Source organism: Antechinus flavipes, chromosome X, assembly GCF_016432865.1.
Source record: "Antechinus flavipes isolate AdamAnt ecotype Samford, QLD, Australia chromosome X, AdamAnt_v2, whole genome shotgun sequence".
Taxonomy (NCBI): domain Eukaryota; kingdom Metazoa; phylum Chordata; class Mammalia; order Dasyuromorphia; family Dasyuridae; genus Antechinus; species Antechinus flavipes.
The window spans coordinates 16,731,907-16,754,292 of NC_067404.1; the positions used below are offsets into that span (position 1 = coordinate 16,731,907).

General features: G+C 39.4%; 1 protein-coding gene across 4 annotated transcripts in view; it reads left to right on the top strand.

The window, feature by feature from the left end:
- NUP62CL (nucleoporin 62 C-terminal like) overlaps positions 1–22,386 on the top strand; it is a 61,983-nt gene that overhangs the window by 25,893 nt on the left and 13,704 nt on the right. For 3 of the 4 annotated variants that reach the window (XM_051967817.1, XM_051967815.1, XM_051967818.1), the window contains 9 exons: positions 69–170; positions 1,270–1,374; positions 6,479–6,593; positions 8,371–8,409; positions 12,690–12,834; positions 13,007–13,056; positions 13,177–13,311; positions 14,947–15,058; positions 19,940–20,006. In XM_051967817.1, coding sequence (XP_051823777.1) covers positions 69–170; positions 1,270–1,374; positions 6,479–6,593; positions 8,371–8,409; positions 12,690–12,834; positions 13,007–13,056; positions 13,177–13,311; positions 14,947–15,058; positions 19,940–20,006 — 870 coding nt within the window. The remainder of the gene's footprint in view (positions 1–68; positions 171–1,269; positions 1,375–6,478; positions 6,594–8,370; positions 8,410–12,689; positions 12,835–13,006; positions 13,057–13,176; positions 13,312–14,946; positions 15,059–19,939; positions 20,007–22,386) is intronic. The other variant, XM_051967816.1, reaches the window with a different exon arrangement.

A 22,386-nucleotide genomic window follows, 5' to 3' on the forward strand; every position in this document is an offset into this window, starting at 1 on the left:
TTTTAGGTTTCAGGGGATGTATTTGGACTTGTTTTTTATTTGAATCTGTAATGCCAATTCTTTTCCAGTATCAGCAACAACTGCTGCCCCCAACACCACTTCTGGACCTACATTGTTTTCTTCCATAGCAAATACTCCCATTACAACCTCTTCTGCCCCAAGCCTCTCAGGTAAGTCACCAGTTTTAAAGCCAATCTCTTCCATTAAATCTGGGATCTTAGCTACAAATTTGTTAGTAAAACTGAATGTCTCTTACTCCGTCAAATTTATCATTCTACTTCATTAGGCAGCATCTTCTGTTGTTCTCATTAGTAGCTCGACTAGATTTACAGACATAGCTTTTGTTCTGAACTTGGGATACAAGTGACTATTGTGATTATACAATATCACACTCTTCAGACTTTGCAAAAAAAAAAATTGAGTATTTTTTCAGGTATGTCAAAAGGAAGAGGAAGTCTCACTGCCTGTGTGACTATGATGATGGAATAAGGGGCAGGGACAAGATAAAATCTCTGAGTGCATTGAATCTTGCTCTATCTAATGTGCTAAGACCCAAATGATTTTGTTATTCTGTATGCGGTTAAAAAATTGAGGTCTAAACTGTCAGCAAAGGTTTCAGGATCTCAATAGAGTCCTTGCCATCCCTCAAATTTTCCTGTTGACCTCACATCTGCATTGCTGGGATGGTTCTATGACATCTTACTGAAACGTCATTTTAGCAAGATCTTGGTTCTCTTATTACAATGTTGTAAAATGTCCCACCTTACCTCAGTCCCTTCTCGAGGGTGGTGAGTTGCTGAGAAGTGATACTCTTCTTGCAGCCAGAATCAGAATGAGGATATTTAACCTCCTCTCTCCAGTGCAGTAGGCATAGGCGAGTCAGTGAAAATGGCTGCTAGTTAGTAGAATGATATGAGCACTTCATTGCATGAAGAGACTCTAGTTTTATAATATGAATGTGATCTAGAAAAATTCTTTTGATTCACATAGACTTCCTTTACAACTAAGGCACATTTTGTGAAGGTATAGTATATTGTCAAGTCATAGATTAAAATTTCGAACTCTTGAACTGATCCCATTTAATTGATGACTTGGTAAATGACTTCTGAAAACTCACTTTCCCTCCCTGTGCTTTACTTTTCTTATAAAACAAAATAATATGCTAGAAAAAACCTTGGTCAGGATCATCACAGTATCCACAAAAGGGTTTTCAAATGTTTTCCTTTTTTATACTGTATTTAAAAGGTAATGTGTAATTTTTCCCTACAGTTGGAGCTCCATCCACTTCAGCTGGAACATCTGGTCTTGGAGTGTTGGGATTTGGATTAAAGCTTCCTCCCTTAACAAGTGCACCCAGTAGTACTACTGCTATTAGTAAGTTTGGGATTCTGGGATGCATGAGGGAAGGGAGTGCATTGAAGGCCACTGAGGCTGCCATTAAATCAGACCCCCCAAACTGGAAAAGAGTTTCAGCATCCTGGTAAAAGGTTAGCATTCACAGCACCATGGAGAGCACTAGGGACTCGTGGGCCTTGTCTCCTTACAAGTTCATCACAGCCCGGGTAATTTCACCATTTTATGAATGATGAAAGCACTTACTCAGGGTTGTAGAGCTAATACACATCAGAGACTGGATTGGAGCTGGCACCTCCTTTCAGACAGATGCTTGCAAAAAAAGGAGCTGCTTTTTGAGGGGTGGCTAGGACTAGGAGTCTGGCACTAGAGTAGAATTGAAGGCCTAGGGTTTTTTAGCCCTAGATCTTCTGTTTGTTAGCATATGTGACCTCAGGCAAAACCACTTAACCTTTCTGAGAAATTTGTAAAATTGTTGAGATTGTTCTGAGGATCAAGTGAGATTTTGTCTAGTAAAGGGCCATGTCAGTGTGCGGGAGTGGGTGTTTCTGAGTGGCAGGGCACCAGTAGAATGCCACTGAGACAACCAAATACAAGGAATGCAGTTAAGATGGCCGTCTTTCCTTTCCCAGTTTCCTCTTTTGTTGGGGTTAATTTTTATTTTTTTGATTTGGCAACAATCGGTGCTATACTTGCCCTGAGCAAACTTGCTTTTAGATTCTTCTTAATTATTTTATTAGCATGTCATCCATTACAGGGTATAAGTTGACCTACTGTAGGATATATGTTAATGATTGGAAGAGAGAACCTTTTAAACCAAAATGGTTCCTTCTGATGCATGGAGGCATTAACCCTTAAATACTTGCTGCCCCCAGGGCTGAGCAGCATAGCCCCACTTTGTTACAGGGGAGTCCTTGGCCAGGGTCAGAGAGAGCATAGCATTCCCAGTACAAAGTTAAGCCCAGGAAGATAATAATTGATGACCAAAAGAGGGTTCCTGAAAGAAAAACTGGTTTTTACAGCTCTGGTTTGGATTGTGAAATTCCAGAATATCAGAGGGGCATCGAAAGAAAAGTCTGTTTAAATGTAAATTCAGAAATATGTTGCAAAGTCAAAGCAGAGTAGTTTTGGTTCTCTGCTCTTTTGGATTGTGTAGCCCATGACCTTTCACCATTAGGAGTAATTAAGAGGTGGCCCTAAAATGTCATGTCTCTAAAATGAGATCTGCTATTTGCACTTTGGTGTAGTCCGAGGTTCATCTGGCCTTCCTTTTCAATTTTACTGCTCTGCTTCTTGTCAGAGCAACATTGAGATTTAACTGCTATCTCCTATGTCAGAGTTGTATGACAAGTCAGAAGAGTCAAAGGTAATTATCAGGGCTATAGAAACTAGGTGTAGAATAGTTGAGAATTTAAAAAGCAGGCTTTTATTTTACGCTGAGGCTGATGGGAATTGGGAATATCATGAAGGTGGTGATCTTAGGATTAAGGCCTAGATCAGTCTTTCCTGTTCCCAGAGAATGAGTTGAAGTTTTCAGAGGAGAGGGAGGGAATCCTAAAACTTTAGAGCTAGAAGGGACCCTCTAGATCACAGTTGCACCTCCTGAGGTGGGAGGCATCAGAGAAGAGGTTATGGTGCTGAAAAGCTTATGGCTGCCCCCAAATCCTGGTGAAGCCTGGGTCAGGAGCCCTTAGGTCTCCTAGGTTATCTACTCCAATATTCTTCCCACCACACCATGCTGCCTTCTCTTCTCAGATCAGGAAAATAATAGAAGAAAGCAATGCACTAGTGAGGCAGATCTCTGTTCTGTGGAGCAGATATATGGAGTATGTCAAAGTGACTGTGCACTCGGGGACAATTTGTGGGTGCTGGGTCGTCTTCTGTGATATTGGCTTATGTAGATCAGGGCTAAAGCCCAAGGTCCTCTATAGAAAGTCTTCTTAAAATGCCCAAATGTTTTTGTTATTGAGCTTGTTATCTTTCAGGACAAGCAGCTCCCTCATTCTTCTATCCACTGTGGTACATTGCAAGATCCATCCTCTCCAATCCTTCTCAGACCTGGGTGGGGGGAGGAGGGAAGAAGGAGGGGGGGGTTTACTCACCATTTGCAATCATGCCTCCTATACCTTTGTTGCCTTCGATGTGGTATAGTTGTTTGAAAAAGCAAGAAAGCACAATGGAGCCTAATTTTGAGCCCACGAGCTATTTTTCCTAAAAATTGAGTATTGAAAGCTTCAATTAAGGAACATTGTAGCTCCCAAATATGTATTATTGCTTGAGATCAGGCTCCACCTTCATGAAAATGCGAGACCAAAGGTGGAGCTCTGTCTATTGTTAAGAGGTATGAAAATGCCCCCTTGGCTCCTTTTACCACATAGAAATGATGCTGGCCTTTCCCCCCACCCCAGCTTTTCCTCACCTAGTGCCTTCGGAGAGGAGAGTGGGAAGTTGGCTTTCTACCACAATCCATTTGGGCAGTTGGCTCCCTTGATTTTTTTTTTTTTTCACTCAATCAGGGATTTACAGTGAACCTGCTTTGTGCCAAGTATTTAAGCTCAGTACTATGAAAGATACAACAAAAAAAGGTCCTTGTCCTTAAACCATCCCTTAAAGTGCAATTCTTATGCCACAGATGACTTCCTTCCTGTCTTTCCCTGATCTCTGCCCAAGGCAGTTAATACTAACCATTCCCCTCAAGCCTCTGGTACCTCTTTGGCTTACACTTCTCTAGTACACTTAATTGCTACATCTCAGAGTTAGTTGTGTGTATTCTGTCCCCCCTCCATGAAAGCTTCATCCTTTTCTATTAAGTGTATAAAGGAAGAAAGGGATAGGAGAATGCATTTGTAGCCAATATGAACTCTGACTGAATCTAGTTGCCTTGTGGCTGCTTGTTCTCTCCTTTTTCCCCTTTGCGCCCACTGGAAATACAGGGGTTCTTCACAAGCCAATCCCACGCTGATTGACACAGGAGCTGACCTAGGCTGGTTACTGCCTCTTTTGGGTACCCTGCTGTGAGCCCTTTGCCCCTGAGGATTCACCACTTCGGTGCAGTCCTCCCCAGTATACCCTCAGATACTGAGGACTGATTATAATTATTACCTAATTCCATGAGTGTGCTATAAAAAGATAGACATGGAAACAGCCTCAGCCCTAAAGAACACACCTAATCTTTCAGTTTGGAGGTTATCTAAAAAGAGGCATGTATTCATAAGCCCACTCTGGATGAGAAGTTCCATCTCCTGAATTGGTCCTATTCCACATCTGATTTTTTAAGTATTCAGAGATGGACCAGAACCAAATAAGAGCTAAATGCCCTCTGGGGGTTGAGATGAGTAGAGTTTAATGATTTGCTACTTGCTTTTATCATACTTTCAAGAACAATGAGATAAAAGTCTCCTTATCTGTTGGTCACACTCATTGTGTGTAGGGATATATCTGTGGCTCAGGGATTGAGAGAGAGAGATTCATGAACCCTCCCCCAACTTATTGCTTCAGTTCTGTTTAGTTCAGCAGATCCTTTCTCCAATTTTAATGTAGCCTCTGGCTACTATTTTTGTGGGTTTGGATAAAAGGCACTTCAAGATGTGCCATTCTCCCCGGCAGACCCAAAACTTTGCCACCTAGAGGATGCCCATTATCAGTTCTTGAGGGTGGCCATCCCTGGACCCTGCCCCTACGGAGGAAGAAATGGCAGCAGGGGAAGTTGCCACATCTAACATACCCATTCCAGATCTGGAACTAAGGTTGCCCTTGGGTTAGATATATCTTTCCTACCTTCTCTAGAGAAGAAAGCTAAAACAGCAGCAGCCTGTTGACTTTTGACTCCTGAATTGGGAATGATCAGTGTAATCTCTTAGGCCTTGATTAACCAGCAGACCTAGAGTTGTGAGAAATTGGGGGTCTGGCCAAATAATAGAATAGGTAATTGACTAAGGAAGGTCATCTAGGCTATATGTGAGACTGATGCTGGAGCCTGATGGCTGGAAATGAGTGAAGGGGGCCGAGTTGCTAGAATTTACCATACAGATTTAGCAGGCAAAAGTTTTCTTAGGCCTCCTGACTTTGCAAAGATATGAAACAGAATGTTTGTTATTATCAAAGACATAATATATCCCAAAGGCCCATTCATTCAAATGCACAAAAATACAAGTTGTTTTTTTTTTTTTTTAAGCTTTATAAAGGAGTTCCTTCCCTCTCCTATTGATAGTCTTATTTGGAGCACTTTTGCCTTTTTACTTTAGTATTGCATTAATCCTTGTTAAAGTGTGTGTGTATGTGTGTTTTAGAAGAAAAATAATCACTGAACAGGGATGTGGTCAAAAGGTAGGCAGAATAGCTAAAAATCAATTGCTTGAATATATGAAGAAAGAACAATAGGGGAGGGTTACCATAGTCTGCCATCTTTCATACAGATGACCTTCCATTTCTCATTTTTACACCTTTGCACAAGCTTTCTCCCCTGCCATGCTTAGAACACTCTATCTTCTCTTCTACCTCTTGAAAATCTGCTCCCTTTATATACCACCTTCTTCTGAAGGGACACCTTGCCTGATTCACCCATTTGTTAGTGTGCTTTCCCCCATCACCGTTATTTTGTATATAGCCTATGTTTACTTCTCTGAGAATACTTTGTATCTCCTCGAAGAATACAAACTTTCTGAGAGTAGCAACTGTCTTATTTTGGTTATCTATAAACTTAGCACAATATGTGGCACATAGTAGGTTCTTAATAAATTCTCGTTTGTTGATTTTCAGTAACCACTGATTTTGAATAATTCTAAAGTCATTGTCTAATTTATTGATGTCTGATTGAATTTCTTCAGATGGAAAGTGTAATGGGGGCAGTCAAGCTCTGAGCTTCCACCTGCAGAGTTAACACTGGCATAAGTAGCCAGGGATTATTTGACTCAAGGCCGAGGTTTCTGGCCAGAGACGGTGTTGCCGGCTAGCATGGAGAAGAAAATGCTGTGTAGCTCTGGAGGTCTTCCATTGGCACTTTCCTTTTTATTTCTAGCATAACAATAACTATATCCAAGCCCTCAGTCTTCCCTGCCTTTGAGATTTATAACTGAAATAATTGGCTCTTGATTCTCCCCTTTAATCTCAGATATTTTTGTTTCAGCTACTTCAGTTTCCACCCCAGGCTTTGCTTTGAATCTAAAGCCACTGACAACAACTGGCCTTGGCACCGTCCCTTCCACCTGTGTCCCTTTGTCCTCAGCTAGCACAACTCCAAGGTGAGGCCTGATTTCCAAGTTCTTCTGCATGCACCTCACTGATGAGACACACACAGTCAGGCAACTTTCTGGGTGCACATAGGTCGCTTGAGTATCTTCCAAAGACATTTCAAATACAGAGAAACTACTTCTGAATCCAGATTCATTTAGAAATTAGATTTCTGCAACCCAGTGAAAGGAATGTTTAATGTATTTGCCTTTGTTAAATACTGGGAGAAAATAAGCCATAGACTCATAACCTGGAAGGCACCTCAGTGACCATCTAGTCTTAGCCCATACTGAGTCCTAGGGAGTGATTTGTCTAAGGTCACATCAGTTTGTTAGCGTCAAAGCTAAGACTCAGAGTCAGCCCAAATTTTTGATTCTTGGGGCTAGACTTTATTTGTGGGCTTTGGTTACGATGTATTCCACTGTTGCAAAAAATAGCACTATCCAAGAAATCCTTTGTTTATAGCAACCTTTTAATGAGGGCCATATAGAAAGTAAATCTACTACTTTTAACTTATTTATTTTTAATTTTTTTTCCCATCATTTGAATCCTTTTGAAACTCATAAATGTTTATTCTAGTGTCCTTAGATGATGGGAGGTGGTCCTATCTCACTAAAGCTAAAGCTTGAAATGTCTGATTTTTGCTTATGTCTTCTGGGACTCATGGTTTTCTAATGACAATCAGCAAAATAGCTGTTCAGTTTTTAGCTTAGTGGTTTTTTAATGTAACTGATGTTCTAATTACAAGCTGTTAGATCAACAAAACACAGTATTTGGTTTAGCCGTTATTGTCCTGAGGACAAGCAAAGGATTAAGGACCGAGATCAAATTGCCATAGAAACATAGAAGTCAGGATCTCAGGGAAAAGAGGCACAGCCAATGGCAAAATTAGGAACAGAAGAGATCCGAATTGGGGTGCTAAGCCAAATTTGAATGGAGCCATGTTTGGTTAAGGTCAGGAGTACCAGAATTCAGGTGAGATGGGTAGGAGAAATACTCTGATTCCAGGTTCAGCAGCTGGAAAAGGAGAATATCAAAAATATTGCCAGTGAAAAGGAAGGTGAGGAACCAATAGTATTTCCTTCTCCTTCTCTTCCTGAGAATGGGTTTAAGCCCTATATGCCATATTTAATAAAGTTTTTATTATATTTTTCTGACAGACCTAGCACAAATTAGTCATAAAAGCTGATATAGGATTATTGGCCAATAGGCATCAAATTAGATAGCAGGCCTTGGGAATACAAAGAAAGGCAAAAACTGTCCCTGTTCTCAAGAAGCTCACGGTCTAATGGAGGAGGCAACATGAAGATAATTGTTCAAACAAAATATATGCAAGAGAAATTAGAGATAATACTTATAGTTTATAAAGGCATGGTGGAGAGAGCATGGGGCCAGAGCTCAAATCCAGCCTTGTGACTTATGTGACCTTAGGCAAATCACTTAATTTCTTAGTTATAAAATGGGGATAATAATAGCACCCATCCACCTTGCAGGGTTGTTGTGAGGATCATATTTGTAAATGTACAGTATCTACCATGTTGTAGGTGAGAAGTAAATACTTATTCCTTTCCCTTTACCACCACCTCCCATTTAGTGTCTTGCATATGTTATCTTATTTTATCTTTACAACAACCCCTTAGAGATAGATAGTATTTTTCTTATTCATTTGTGATCACCCAAGTAGAATCTGAGAACTTCATTATCTGGTACTCCCCTCTGTTACCCTTTGAAGCAAGCACTTGGGTTCATGAAGCATCAAAGAAAAACCAAAAATGTTTTTATTTGCAGGCCCTCAATGGATCAAGAGATTCCCCCATCCCAAAACTGGTAGGCTCCATTTCGTCCAACCCCAGTAAAGACTTGTGTGATTTTTATGATTTCCAATACTGCCTTGGGTGGTGCTCCAGCAAGGAGCAAAGCCAAAGCTAACTAGTCCTCTTTGGGATAGGGACTCCTCTTAGTCATATCATTCCAGTGAACTTGTCTTCTAAAATGATTCCTATCAAGTAAGAAGTCATATTCTGTTTCCTTTTCTCCTATTCCTAGCTACCCACCATCCATGTTGGTGCCTCCCAGTTCACAGGAACACTTGAGCTCCTTACTGATTTACCTTTGCTCACTTATCTTCTGAACACACTAACGGGAACCAGAGACTACTCAGCAAAGGAAAAAGGAAGGGCAACTAAAGGAACTGAATTAGATAACTTTGGTCTCTTCCAGTTCTAAATCTTTAATTCTATGATGCCCATTTTATACGTGTGGAAATTAAGACATAGATTTGTGACAGCTATAAAGTATCAGAGGCCAGATAAAATGGAAAGGTGCTAGGGATAGCAACGTGGACAAAAAAACAGCATACCCTTTAAAAAACTAATACCTTTTGTTTCTAAATCAGTCATTTTGCACTCACCACCTCTCCAGATTGAGGTTCTTTTTTTTTATGACAAAAAACATTTCTAATAACATATACAGTAGTATGTTCTAGTGTTCCCTCAACTCTCTGCTATAAGTAAGGGAGAATGTTTCATTACCTCTCTTTCATGGCCTTCATTGATTTTACCATAACTCAAAAGTTCAGGTTCATTTTAGTGATCTGTTAATTTATCTTGTTTTAGCCATTTTGCTTATTTTGTTCTTTATCACTTCGTACAAATCTTCCTACCTTTTTCTGAATTAATCCTGATTATTATTAAATTATATCATCACTTTTTAAAATCATTTTTCAAATAATGAGCACTTACTTTATTTTTAATTCTTGTGCTGCCACAAGTGAATATTTATTTTAGATCTTTGTTCTTGTTTTTGACTTCTTTGGGGGTATATGCCCAAGAGTGTCATTGCTGAGTCAAAGGACATAGACGCTGGACATGGTTGCATATACTAAAATTCTTGTTACTTAGGAAAGCTGAAATGAATGAATCACTTAAGCTCAATAATTCCAAGCTGCAGTAGGCTAGAGCGTGTTTAGCTCTCCACACTAAATCGGGGGCTGGGTGTGGTCTGGGGAATTCGGTGCTTAAAAAATATTCATCTTACCTGGGAATGGGGAAGCAATTAGAGCTTCTGGGAGCAGCGCACATTTGGAGGAGTGGGAGAGCATGGAACCAGGGAGGAGATTTTGAGGCAAATGGGGAAAAGATCATCACCAGAGGGTATAAATTAGTAGTATGCTGCAACATCAGGGACTTGGTAGAGGAAAGGCTCCACTATGGGCCAATGTCTTCTCTGTCACCTGCAGTAGATGGCGTTGTTCTGAGAGTGAGGCACAATGGAACAGGGCAGTCCATGGTATAAGTCCTATAAAGCAGTAGAGAAACAATTTCTATGGGAGAAGAGCTTAGAATGAATGTCTTGCTTTGATTGTATGAGGAATACAGAGAAAAAAAGAGAAACCAGAAAATTATAGGGGTTGGAATTAAAGATTCTAGAATAGACAGAAAAAGAGAATAGATAATGAAGAGAGTGAGAGAAATCCTTTTTGGAAAGGGCCACCAAAAAAAAGATTAAAGTCACTCAAGGAACATAATACCATGTTTATAACAGAAGAGGGAAAGAAATATAAACTTAACTCTTATAATTTTAAATAGAATGAATTAAACAATCCAATAAAATGAAAAAGAGTAACAGATTGAGTAAGAAAACAAAACCCTACAATCTGTTGCTTATAAGAAACATGTTTTGAAAAGCAAAGACATACATAAAAGCTAAGGGGATAGAAGGAAAATTTGCTATATATTAGGTATATTCAAAAAAGCAGGAGCTGCTATCAGGCTATCAAAGTAAAAACAAACATTAAAAAATATAAAAGGGATTTTAAAAAGGAAGTTGTATTATGTTAAAGGGAATCATAAAGAACAAACTAGTATCAGTAATAAACTTATATATTCCAAATATCTTAGTGTCCAAATTCATAAAGAAAACATCTGAGGTACACTCTGATGTCACAGACCTTTTCTGCTGATCTCAGTTGTCTTCAGCTGTAAAATGTTCTACTCCGTCTTTTGGGGTGGAGTTTTTAGGGTCATTATTTAAAGGAATTTGGAATGGTTTGGGGGAGAAGTTGGGTGTGAGTTCCTACTTCCACCATCTTGGCTCTACCTTTCCTCCAACCCAAATAGGTAAACAGGAAAGAGAAACCATAAGGCATTCAATATGGTTAAACTGTTTACCTTCTTGCACAGGAAAATGATACTTGTAGCTCCTAAGAACATTCTTATTATCAGGGCAAATAGAAGAAGGAATATACTTAGAGAGCATAGGTTTTTGGGTTTTTTTTTTTAATTTATTTTATATTATTTTCCCCCAATTTTTAAAACGTTTGAGTTCTAGTCCTCCTTCCCCATCCACATTGAGAATGCAAACAATTCAATAAATACACATGTAGTCCTGCAAAACATTTCCAAAATAGTAATGTAAAAGAAAACATGGAGCAAAAAAAAACCTTCAGGAAAAATAGATAAAAAACAGTGCATATTTCCATCTGTATTCAGACACTGTTCTTTGTATGGGGATAGCAGTTTTCATCTTAAGCCTTTCAGAATTGTCTCGGGTCATTGTATTGCTGGGAATAGTTACGTCATTCACAACTGACCATCTTACAATGTTGCTATTACTTTATACACAGTAAATTTCTCTTTGAATCACCTCCTGGAGGTCTTTCCAGTTTTTTCTGAGAGCATTCTGCTCATCATTTCTTATGACACAATAGTATTCCATCATAATCACATATTACAGTTTATTTAACCATTCCTCAAGTGATGAGCATTCCCTCAATTTCCATTTCTTTGCCCCCAGAAAAGAGCTGCTATAAATATTTTTGTACATATAGGTCTTTTTCTTTCTTTCTTTCTTTTTTTTTTAAATTTAAACCTCTTTTGGGATCACTCCTAGTAGTGTTATTGCTAGGTCAAAAGGCATATACATGGTTTTTATAGCCGTTTGGCCATAATTCCAAATTGCTCTCCAGCATGGTTGAATTAGTTCACAACTTCACCAATACTGAATTAGTGTCTCAATTTTCCCACATCCCTTCCAACATTTGTCACCTTCCTTTTCTTTCCTATTAGCTAATCTAATAATAGGTACATACCCAGTAAAGAGAGAAATGGTAGTACTTCAGAATTGTTTTAATTTGCTTGTCTCCAATCAATAGTGAGTTAGAGCATTTTTTCACATGGCTATAGAAAGCCATGATTACTTCATCTGAAAACTGTTCTTTTGATCATTTATCAATTGGGGAACGGCTCTTATTTTTATAAATTTGATTCTGTTCTCTATATTTTTGAGAAATGAGGCCTTTAAATTAGATGAGTTTTTTTTTTTTGTTTGTTTTTTTTGTTTTTAAATGAAGGAATGCATTAGGAGGAGGAAGGTAGAGGAAGAATGGGCAAATTTTCCATATTAGTTTTGTGCAAAACAAAACAAATTTAAAAAAAAATTAATTAAAGAAAAGTATACTTAAGTCTGCACTTAAAGAATTTATCAGTTCTCTTTCTCTAGAGATGGGACAGTATTTTTTATCATTGTCTTGGATTGACAGTTTTGCTCAGAGTAGCTAAGTCTTTCCCACTTTGCCACTTAATCATCCTTACGATCATGCTGTTAGACAGTGACTGAATTTCTCATCTCTACTTATTTGTGTCTGGTTCTTCTCTCCACACCCCCATATCTGGCTTTGAGGAAGCCAAGGAAATGACTATAAAAAAGAATGACCTCTGCTTCCAGAGTTCCTTGGTGTAGCTCTTTCAAAACTGGAGGCCGTTACTATTATTCATTCTGATCCTACAGATCCCCCTTTCTCTAGCCATTTTCTACTGCACACACCCTTCTCCTTAAAATAGGGCTTTAGCTTTCCTCTTTCTTTTTTGTCTCTTTGACATCAGTGGTTGCCATTGCTTAAGATATGTTGAGTGATAGTGCTATAATAACTTTCTCAGAACTTTTTGAGAGAGACCTAGACGGACTTACCTGGAAAGATGACAGGGATGGATGGTGGTGGGTAAAACAAATGTCCGCAAATGTCCCTATCTCTTAATAGTGATTTTTTTTTCTTCTTAATCGAAGAATCATTGTACCTACCATGGGGTGATATCCTTGTCTTTTTTCAGTGTAACCCCTATGATGACTTATGCTCAGCTGGAAAGTTTGATCAATAAATGGAGTCTCGAACTGGAGGACCAAGAAAAACATTTCCTTCAGCAAGCCACGCAGGTGAATGCTTGGGACCGGACATTAATTGAGAATGGTGAGAAGGTAAGAAGGTAATTTTCAATCATTATGATAAACCAAAGAAAGAATTCTCCTATGATGACTATTACAGATAACTTAAGTCTGCCTGTCACAGGCGTATTGACTTTTACTCTGATTTGTTTTGGTTTTGGAGCAGCATGATTTTCATTGTTACACATTCTTATTTGTTTCTTAGATTACTACTTTACACAGAGAAGTAGAGAAAGTGAAGCTGGATCAGAAAAGGTAGGAATTTTGGCCCCCCGGTTAGGAGATGAGGGAATTTGCTTTCTTGAGGTACTCTGCTCTCTTTGGTCACTTCTTGCTGTTCTTCAGCTCCTCAGCTTACTGGAGTTATTTCTTTAGGTTGGACCAAGAATTAGACTTCATCCTATCACAGCAGAAAGAGCTAGAAGACCTGCTGCTTCCTTTGGAAGATGCTGTGAAGGAGCAGAGTGGGACTATCTACCTGCAACATGCAGATGAGGAACGAGAGAAAACGTGAGTGCTTTGGTCAAGTTTGGAAGAATACGGCCAACTGGGGCTTCTGGCAACCATGAAAAGGCCTTGTTAAAGAGAAAAAGGTTTGGAGGGTAGGTCTGAAAGACTGGCAGAAAGAGGCAAGGCCTATTCTGAACATTTGCTTGCTCTCTCAATGTCTGGTTTTTCTAGACTCCTGGGAAGCCAAGTCATTCTTCTAACAATTATTATACATGTTGTAAAGTAGGGATGATATCACACATAACTGTTGCATTATCAGAAACATTTATACCTGTCAGATGTGTTCTCGGATTAGAAATACTAAAGCAGTTTTATTTGCTAAGTGTCGTAATATGGGCACTTTCTGGACCCAATCTTCATACGCTTTGTTTTATTGATAAATCAGTTGCTATTTCAAAGCACTTTATTCATTTGAAGTAAAATTGACTCTCCCATGTAAAATGGCAGCTGTATTTGAGGAGTATTTTGGATTTGTGTCTTCCTTACTCTTCCCATTGTTTTCCCACCGCAGCTCTCCTACTTTGTTTCTCTCCAAAATAACAAAATATTTGGAGAACATAAGTAAATCAAGTCTTCTTAGTGAGTTATCCTTATGAAAAGATGGACTTACCAATTAACCCATGAAACAACTTAAGAACATGATAAAAGCACAGTTCTGATTCTGGTTTTATGTTTTAACCTTTGTGAATCTTTGTATTCTAGGAATTTATTTTTGTCTTGTGCAGTATCCAGAGAACAGACAGACAGCTTTGGCCATGAGGTCTTAACAAGGGCATGAAGAAATCTTTGAGGAGATAATGTTCCCTGAATTGTTCTGTGCAATCAAATTTATCTTATGTTAAAACAGTAGCTCCAGTTTTTGTTGACCTACACAAGTGATCTCCATGCCTAGGCAGAGAAAAACAGCAAATGCCCTATTAATAGATCTACTTGAATCACTGGAAACCTTTAAATCTGAAAAGGCTTCCATTCCCTTCAGTTCTCAAATTTTTACATGCACATTTTTTTTTTCCTTTTGGCTGGTTAGTGAGTTAAGAATTTTATCAGGGCGCCTGTAAGTGACAGCACTGTGTAAGTAAAAAGGATTTAGGGTGGAATGAGTGGGTTCTAAATTCCATTTCAGGTACATTTCAGGTACCTGTGTGACCCTAAGCAAGGAGTGCCCCAATCTGAGCCTTGATTTCCCCATCTGTAAAAGGGAGATGATAATTCCTGAACTCCCCCTGGTTCCTAAGGTTGTTATAAGGGAAGTGTCTTGTTACCCTTTAAGTGCTTCAGAAATGTGAGTTGTTACTGACTCATCACAGACTCGGGGAACAGATTTTTTTTTTTTTTTTGCATACTCTAGAATGTTGTAATAATTTTAGCATTCAAGAGTTCTTTATTACTGAAATGGCTTAGAATGTGGAACAGGGTGTTGTTAGTGAAGTCAGGGTCATTCAAAAGCCGATTAACTTTGGCCTGTTTCAGATTTGAGATTTCAGATTGCGATTCCCTGAATGCCTCACCCAGGAGGTGTCAGTAGTCACATGGGGGGTACGCCAAGTGTAGGTCTCTTAGTACCTAACAGAAAAACCCTCCCTGCTTAAATCCTGCTATATGAAACTAATTTGAAACGTTGCTGCTATTTTACAGTTATAAATTAGCAGAAAATATAGATGCTCAGCTGAAGCGCATGGCCCAAGACCTCAAGGACATTATTGAGCACCTGAACATGTCGGGAGGGCCTCCTGACACCAGTGACCCAGTGAGTATTGCCCCACTGCGGGTCTGGAAGCCAATGTCCTTCCTTGATTCCATTTAACAATTGTCTTCTTTCTTCTTTCAAGTCTGTGCCTACCTCTAGAATTAGCAAAATTTAAAGGAAGTTTACCCGGTACACTTTCTCATGTGTAACTTTTCCCTAACCATTTTCTGTGGTGAAGCCTCTATGTTTTCTCCTAGTTGATTTTTCTCACCTCCTTCTATGTATGTACCTTTTCACATATTGCCCACCCACCCCTTTGGGTTATGTGTGTATCTGTATGTTAACTCTCTGTATGCTTGAGTGACTTATCTTTGTTCATGGGCAAATAGGTTATAACATAGCAAAAGGTTTTATTTGTTTAGAATTCAGAACATGCTATCGTAGCAAAAAGCAGTATAAATGGGCGTTAGTTTCTCTAACCATTCCACAGAAACTGGACTTAAATCCATGATGTAGCTGGCTAATAATACTATTTTCCTTTGTTTCTTTGGGGAAATTATGGGTTGTTTCCTCTGACAATTGCCTTGGCTATAGAAGTGAATCCCCTTCCCAACGTGATATGATAGCTATTCCGATGTAAGGGTTGTTTCTAAACCTGCTCCTGTAGCAGGGACTGATGGTATGAATGTGTGCGATTCTAGCCTTGTTTTTTTTTTTTTAAATTGATGATTATGGTTGGCAGTGGTGAAGAAGTCTAGGTGGGTCACTTGGTTGACTTCTGTGCTTTTTTTTTTTTTTTTTTACATTCACTGTGAATAATCTGAACATCAGCTCTATTTACTATCCAGATCTGGAGACTGATTTCCATCAGTCCATTCATTATAACAAAATTTCATTACCACAAAACTCCAAAGTCATTTTTATTTAAAGAAAAACCTTTTTGTGTCTAGTCATTACTTAGCTATTCATGCTAATTCATTAGAGTCATTTTTTATGTGCCTCGGGCATCCCCCTGCCAAATCATGAAGCAAAGAGTAGCATGGTGTGGTGGAAATTTTATTGGCTTGGGAGCCAGGAGACCTTTAGCCCTTAGCTAACTCTTGTTGTGTCCTGCTTTCTAGAGCCTCCAATTTGGGGTGACAAAATGTAACGTTGCTTTCTAAAGTCCCCACACTGAGGTGATTAAAATATACCTTCCTAGTGGAGAAGTGATGAGGTGGGACTCCTGAGGATGATGGGAAAATGGAGTCTGATTATTTCAAGGCCCTTCCCCTTTATATAATATAACAAAAACAACACTGAGCACGTAGGACCACATAAACAATTTGATTTTGTACGTAGTTTGCCACCTGGTATCACGCTTCCACCTGCTTTCACTCTGCTTCAGTCACAACACAGGTTGTCACCCACCGCCCCCTGACTCCTCAGGAAGGCCGAGAGCCCTTAGGGGAGATGGGGAGTCGAACCAGACATTGTCAGCAGGTTCTCTCTGGGCTGAATACCTTCCCCAGAGTTTCCCCACTAACCGACCCTCTACAAGCTCTGATACTTTGGGCGGGAAGACACTTGAAAGTTGACTTGTTGACACACTTTACACACACCCTCACTTGATCCTAACAACCCTGGGAGACTGTTAATGCAGAAATTGTCATTGTCGTTTTGCACGTGAGGAAGCTAAAGGGTCCACGAGGAAAAATGGATTTTGTCCACACCCACTCCAACCTCACTCTGGCGTCCATTGTTCACTTCTGCTACGAAATGCTTACTCCTTTAAGTCTCTTCTAGGTCTCCAAATTAATATACAAGATTCCAAATAAGATAAATTTTAAATAGTCCTTGTGGAGAGGCAGGGTGGTGTAGTGTGTAGAGAGCTAGCCTTGAAATACTTACTGGTGACCCTCAAGTCACTTCCCTCCCACTGATGCAGATGATGTTTAAAGTAAATTGCAAAGCAGTTGGAAACCTGCTTTGAGAGAGTGTGTTCCTTACCTGGATGAAATCCAGATCCAGTTAGCAAAATGATGGCTTTCCTGAATTTGCCTAGACAGTCAAGAATTTTTTATGTGGCCATTTCTTTTTAATAAAAGTAAGTTAGGACTTTTGTTACAATTTTGTTATAAAGAATAGAAATCTGTCTCTGTTTTCAGTAGGGCCGACTATGGAAATGGAGCTGATTGATACCCAATTTCTCCATAATGAAGAAAGAGGGCCCAGGAGGCACATGTGCCAGCCCCTCTCTTCTGCTGTATCATTTGTAACCATTTGTTTTTCTTTGTTTTGTTTTGCAGTTTTGGGGTGTTTGTAGAGGAGATAGTAAAGTTGATCAGATGATGTCTTTGTTTTTGGCAGGAAGCACTGTGCTCTTGGAGGAGGGGGAATTGACAGGTATAGGCATAGCCCACTACTCAACATTGGTGCAGCCAGCCCTGACTGTACGACTGAGAGTCAAGGCCAGCTCAGCCCATTTGTCAACTTTATTTACTTGTACATCCCCTGTGTAGCCTGCTGCTTGCTAAGTTGTCTCCTTACTCCTTAAGGGTGCTCCTTTATGCCCCCCAAAACACACCCAGCTCCCCAGCAATATCCTCATAGAACAGGGCAAGATTGACAGCTCGCTGGTTAGAAGCAACCCTGTTGCTTTTATGATCTAGAATAAAGAGAAGGGAGCTTTTGGTGATTATCTTCTATTTGCTCAGTGATATTTGATATTTGATACCTATTATCTAAAATTGAATCTAATCTGTATTTGAAGCCCCTAAGATAACCTCTAGGGCAGGGGTCCTCAAACTACAGCCCACGGGCCAGATGCGGCAGCTGAGGACGTTTAACCCCCTCCCCCAGGGCTATGAAGTTTCTTTATTTAAAAGCCCACAAAACAAAGTTTTTGTTTTTACTATAGTCCAGCCCTCCAACAGTCTGCGGGACAGTGAACTGGCCCCATATTTAAAAAGTTTGAGGACCCCTGCCTCTAGGGCATGTTTTCCATTGCTCTCTCCACTGGGAAGATATATTGTACCTTCTCATTCTCTAGCTAAATCTTAAGTTGAAATTGGGATTCCTAAATAGGAAAAATGCCCCTTCTTCAATCTATCTTTCAAGATGTCACTGGATTCTTTAACCAGGGACCCTTACTCTTATCCTTTGTCTAGCTGACAGAGAGGTCCCTCTCAAGTAAGTTTATCCTTCTGGCCTCACTATCTAGCAGACTGAACCCAGCAGCTGTCTCCAGTTTGGAGCATCAGGTCTCCTAATCCCTATATAAGCAGCCCAGGCCTATCCTGCAGCCGACTTCCCCATGATTCTCTATCATGGACTAAGAACAATATCTCTTGTCTAACTTTGTTGTCTAGCTAAATGCCCCTCTGCAGCTTAATGGAGTATACCTATAATTGCTAATTGTGATGGCAGAACAGAAGCACGAAGAGCTCAGCTCTGTGCTCAGCCAGGAGAAATCAATGGATAGAAACCAGAAGAAATATTTGTCATACAATACTTTGCTTGTAGCGGATTTATCATAACTCGAGCAAGAAAACAGATTCTATGGGCTGTCTTCCAGAGCCTAGAAATAGCTTTCATATACAAGGCTCTTTCTTGCTTTTATTTGTCAGAAAAAAAAAATCTAAAATCATGAAAATCTTCCCTTTTCTCTCAGACTGGTATTTATGTCATAATTTTATTTTTTTTTAAAGATTGCAAAAGCTATTTTGACTTGACTCTTGCTAAAAAAAAAAAAAAATCATTTCTTTTCATTTGGTGGTAGCATTTCCAGCAATAACAATGTTCTAATTTACTACTTTGGTGTGGGGCTTTCAAAATTATTCACAAATATTTGGGATTTTAGAAAGAATCTTTTAAATATAGTCACTTCATTCATTCAGTATTGTTTGAAAGTCAAAGTGCCAGTTCATATCTAACTAATTTTCTTATGATGCTTTCATTTTTTTCAAAATATTGTCCAATCTATGAGTAAAATCCAATCTGTTACCTTAGGAGTTTCAAGTATAGATTGGTTATCTAAAATTTTCAGTTATTTTTCAATTGTGTCTGCCTCTCTGTGACTCCATTTGGGATTTTCTTTGTGATTTGCCATTTCCTTCTCCAACTCATTTTAGAGAGGAGGAAACTGGAGGAAACTGAAGCAAACTAGGTTAAGTAACTTGTCCAAGGCCAGAGGCCACATTTAAACTCAGTTCTTCCTGACTACAGGCCTGGTGCGGTATCTACTATAGCACCTAGCTGCCCGGTTATGTAAAAATATCAGATAGGAAATTTGAAAGGGAGATTGAGAGAGATGGCACTATATCTTCAGGTGTATTTGTGGTTACTGAAAAAATAGAAGCCATTTTTCCCTACTCACAAAACCCCTTGCCATCATCCTCTGTTTTTTGTTTTTGTTTTGTTTTTCCAAATAAAACTTTTCATATGAGTTGAAGCATTTGAATCACATCAATATTCTTTGTGCTATTGTGGGGGGGATGTGAAAGACCTTAATCTTTATCCCCTCTCCAGCTGCCAGTGACTTCTCCATCAGATCTTCAAGCACTTTGGATTTAGCCTGTACTAATTTGGTTTCTGTTTTTCTCCTATACTTCTCCCCACTAATTGGCAGTGTCTTAAGTCCCGTCTCATTGTTCATGGCCTTTACTATCCTGAAAACCCCTTTTGGATGGAACATTCCCCAATACTTTATTTTGTATGCATGGCAGCTCATAAACAGTTGTTTTGAGGCATTGCTGTAATTTGACAAATAGAAAGTTGCAGAAAGCAACATGTACTCCTACTTCTCTCCAAAACAAGTTTGTATCACCGAGGAGACAAAGAGGGTCCAATTGAGTATTTAACGCAACCTTCAGTTCATTTTATTCACTCTTGTTTCTCTTTCAGGTGAGAGGATCAGAACCTAACATATATTTATTTAATTTTTTTTGGTCTTTTTTTTAGCTTCAGCAGATCTGTAAAATTTTGAATGCTCATATGGATTCGCTTCAGTGGATTGATCAAAACTCAGGTAGGATTTAACGAGGATGTCTGGCCAGCTGTATAGAGTGAAAGGTCAAGACTGGTGAAAACAGCACTGAGCTCTTTGATCATCAAAGGGTCAGAGTTTGAATCTCTGCTGTGCCACTTGATACCTGAGTGACTTTGTGCAAGTAACTTAGCTTGGAAAAGGAGGTGGTGAGACCAGCTGATGTTGAAGTCCCCTTCCAGCTCTAAACCTGGAAGTCTGGGAAATGAGAAAACTCATTTTATTACTGATTGAGATGCTGCTGGTCCTTTTATTCTCTGGGATTGTTGTCTTAATGTGGGTGCTTCAGGGGTTTTATCTGTTTTATGGGATATCCGCAATAGTATCCCATATGCCCGAGGGATACTATATTCTAAAATGAGTGGCTTAGAGTGTTAGAAATTGTATCTATTCTATATTCTATCTAAATCTCATAGAGTCTTGAAGAGGTGTTTCCTTCTGCTAATTATCCACCCACTGGTTAGAATTTCTTCTTTGACACAAAGTATTCAAGAGTTTCTGTAGTTGGGGGAGGGAGGGGGAGGAGATCATCACCAGTTATTTCATCTCCTGGCCATGAACCTCTCCACATTTACTAAGTGGGTCCTTGACAATAGTGAGTCCTAAGATGTTTAACAAGTACTAATTGGTCATTGTAACATTATGCACAAGGAAGTCAAAATAATTTTGATTGTAAAGCACTTCTGTTAGTTACTTAGCTCTCTCTCACTGTTGCCAGTGGATTATTTGCTAATTACACAGATTAGAGGACTCAAAAACCATTTCCAAAGACTTATGTAAGACTTTCTGCATTAATGGAGAAACCCTACCTGAACAGCTTTCGATTTCACTGATTTGGGTTGAGGGGTATTTTTTATTCTAAAATCTGGTTCATTAATTTTTATCTTGCCTTTCTTTGTCCAAGCCTTGATTATACTGACTTGATAGAGTGCAGGCATATTCTTCTATCTTTTGATTCTTGAGCAAAAATCTTTTTTCTTTGTCTTAATCTTGTTTTTATTTTTAACCAAGTGGAGGGGGGGGAGGGAATGTGCACATAAAATCCACTCAGTAAATATTTCATTTTCTTTTAAAACTTAAGCAAAAATCCTTTAGTTCAGTTTGATTACTTACTTCAGTTATGTGATGCAAATTAGCTTTGCTTTCAGTTCTATAAATTAAACATTTTTTTGGCATGGAAAGATGAAAAAGCCAATGAAAATTTGAAGCAAGTTATCTGAATTCCGGGATTGTTGGCATTTGGAAGTAGAAGTACCTCTCAGACTTAGCCCTTCTCTGTTGTCCTGCTGGCTACAAATTTCTCTCTCAACTGGCATTGCCACGTATACATATTGCTTGGCGTTGTTGATTTTCTTAAGTAAGGGCCACGTGTAGTGGAAAGATTGTGAATTCAGAGTCAAGAATGGGATCCAGTGGTTTGGATCCCGCCTTTCACCTCCTAGCTGTGAGATCCTGGGCAAGTTATTTAAAACCTGCGCCTCAGTTTCCTCATCTCTAAAAAATGGCTAATAATATCTAGAGAAGACTGTATTTTGCAGAGTTTTGAGATGACATTGAATGTCTGTAAAAGATTCTGTATGTTTCTAGTACAGTAATTCCAGCTGCGGTTACACCCTGAGCCACTGCTGATTAAACTCAGCTCTGTAAAGATTGTGTTTTCTGGTTGCTCACTAGTCAGTCACCACTTATTTGTATCTCCTATTCGTCACTAAATCCTGTACTGAATGCTGTTTTAGTATGCTTTAAATTCCTTTAAAATGAATCTTCCATCTATGGTTGTTGCCGTTCGGTCACGGCAGACTTTTTGTGACCTTGTAGACTCTAGCACGCCAGTGTTATCTGTGGGGCTTTTCGTTGAGCTACTGGAGCGACTCTTGCCGGTTCCTGCCCCAATGGGTTGTTTTTTCCCCAGCACTTGGAAAGTAAATTGCAAACGGGTGAACTAGCTTGCCCAGGATCACACGGCTACTCAGTATCTGAGGCCGCTCTTGAACCCTGCTCTTCCTGGCTGCAGGCCCCGCACTCCATTCCCTGAAGCACCGCCTATATCCATCTATTGTTACTGTTTGTCAAAACATTTGATTAGGCAGAGCACCTCATTTCTCAGCCCTGCTAAGCAAGAGTTCCCCCCTAGACCAGTGCTTCTGAATGAGATTTGTTGTAAAAGTTTAGGAAAGCATGGGGGCCAGGGAGGTTTCAGAATAAATGTTATTAAATATATCAAAGAAAATAGACACATTAAGCCAGCAAAGATAAAGATGCCTTTCCCCCCATCTAAGTTCATAGATCTCAGGTTAAAAAAACCTCTGGTCTCTAGCAAGCCAAATGTAGAGAGAATTACAAGTGACAAAAGTGGTATGAT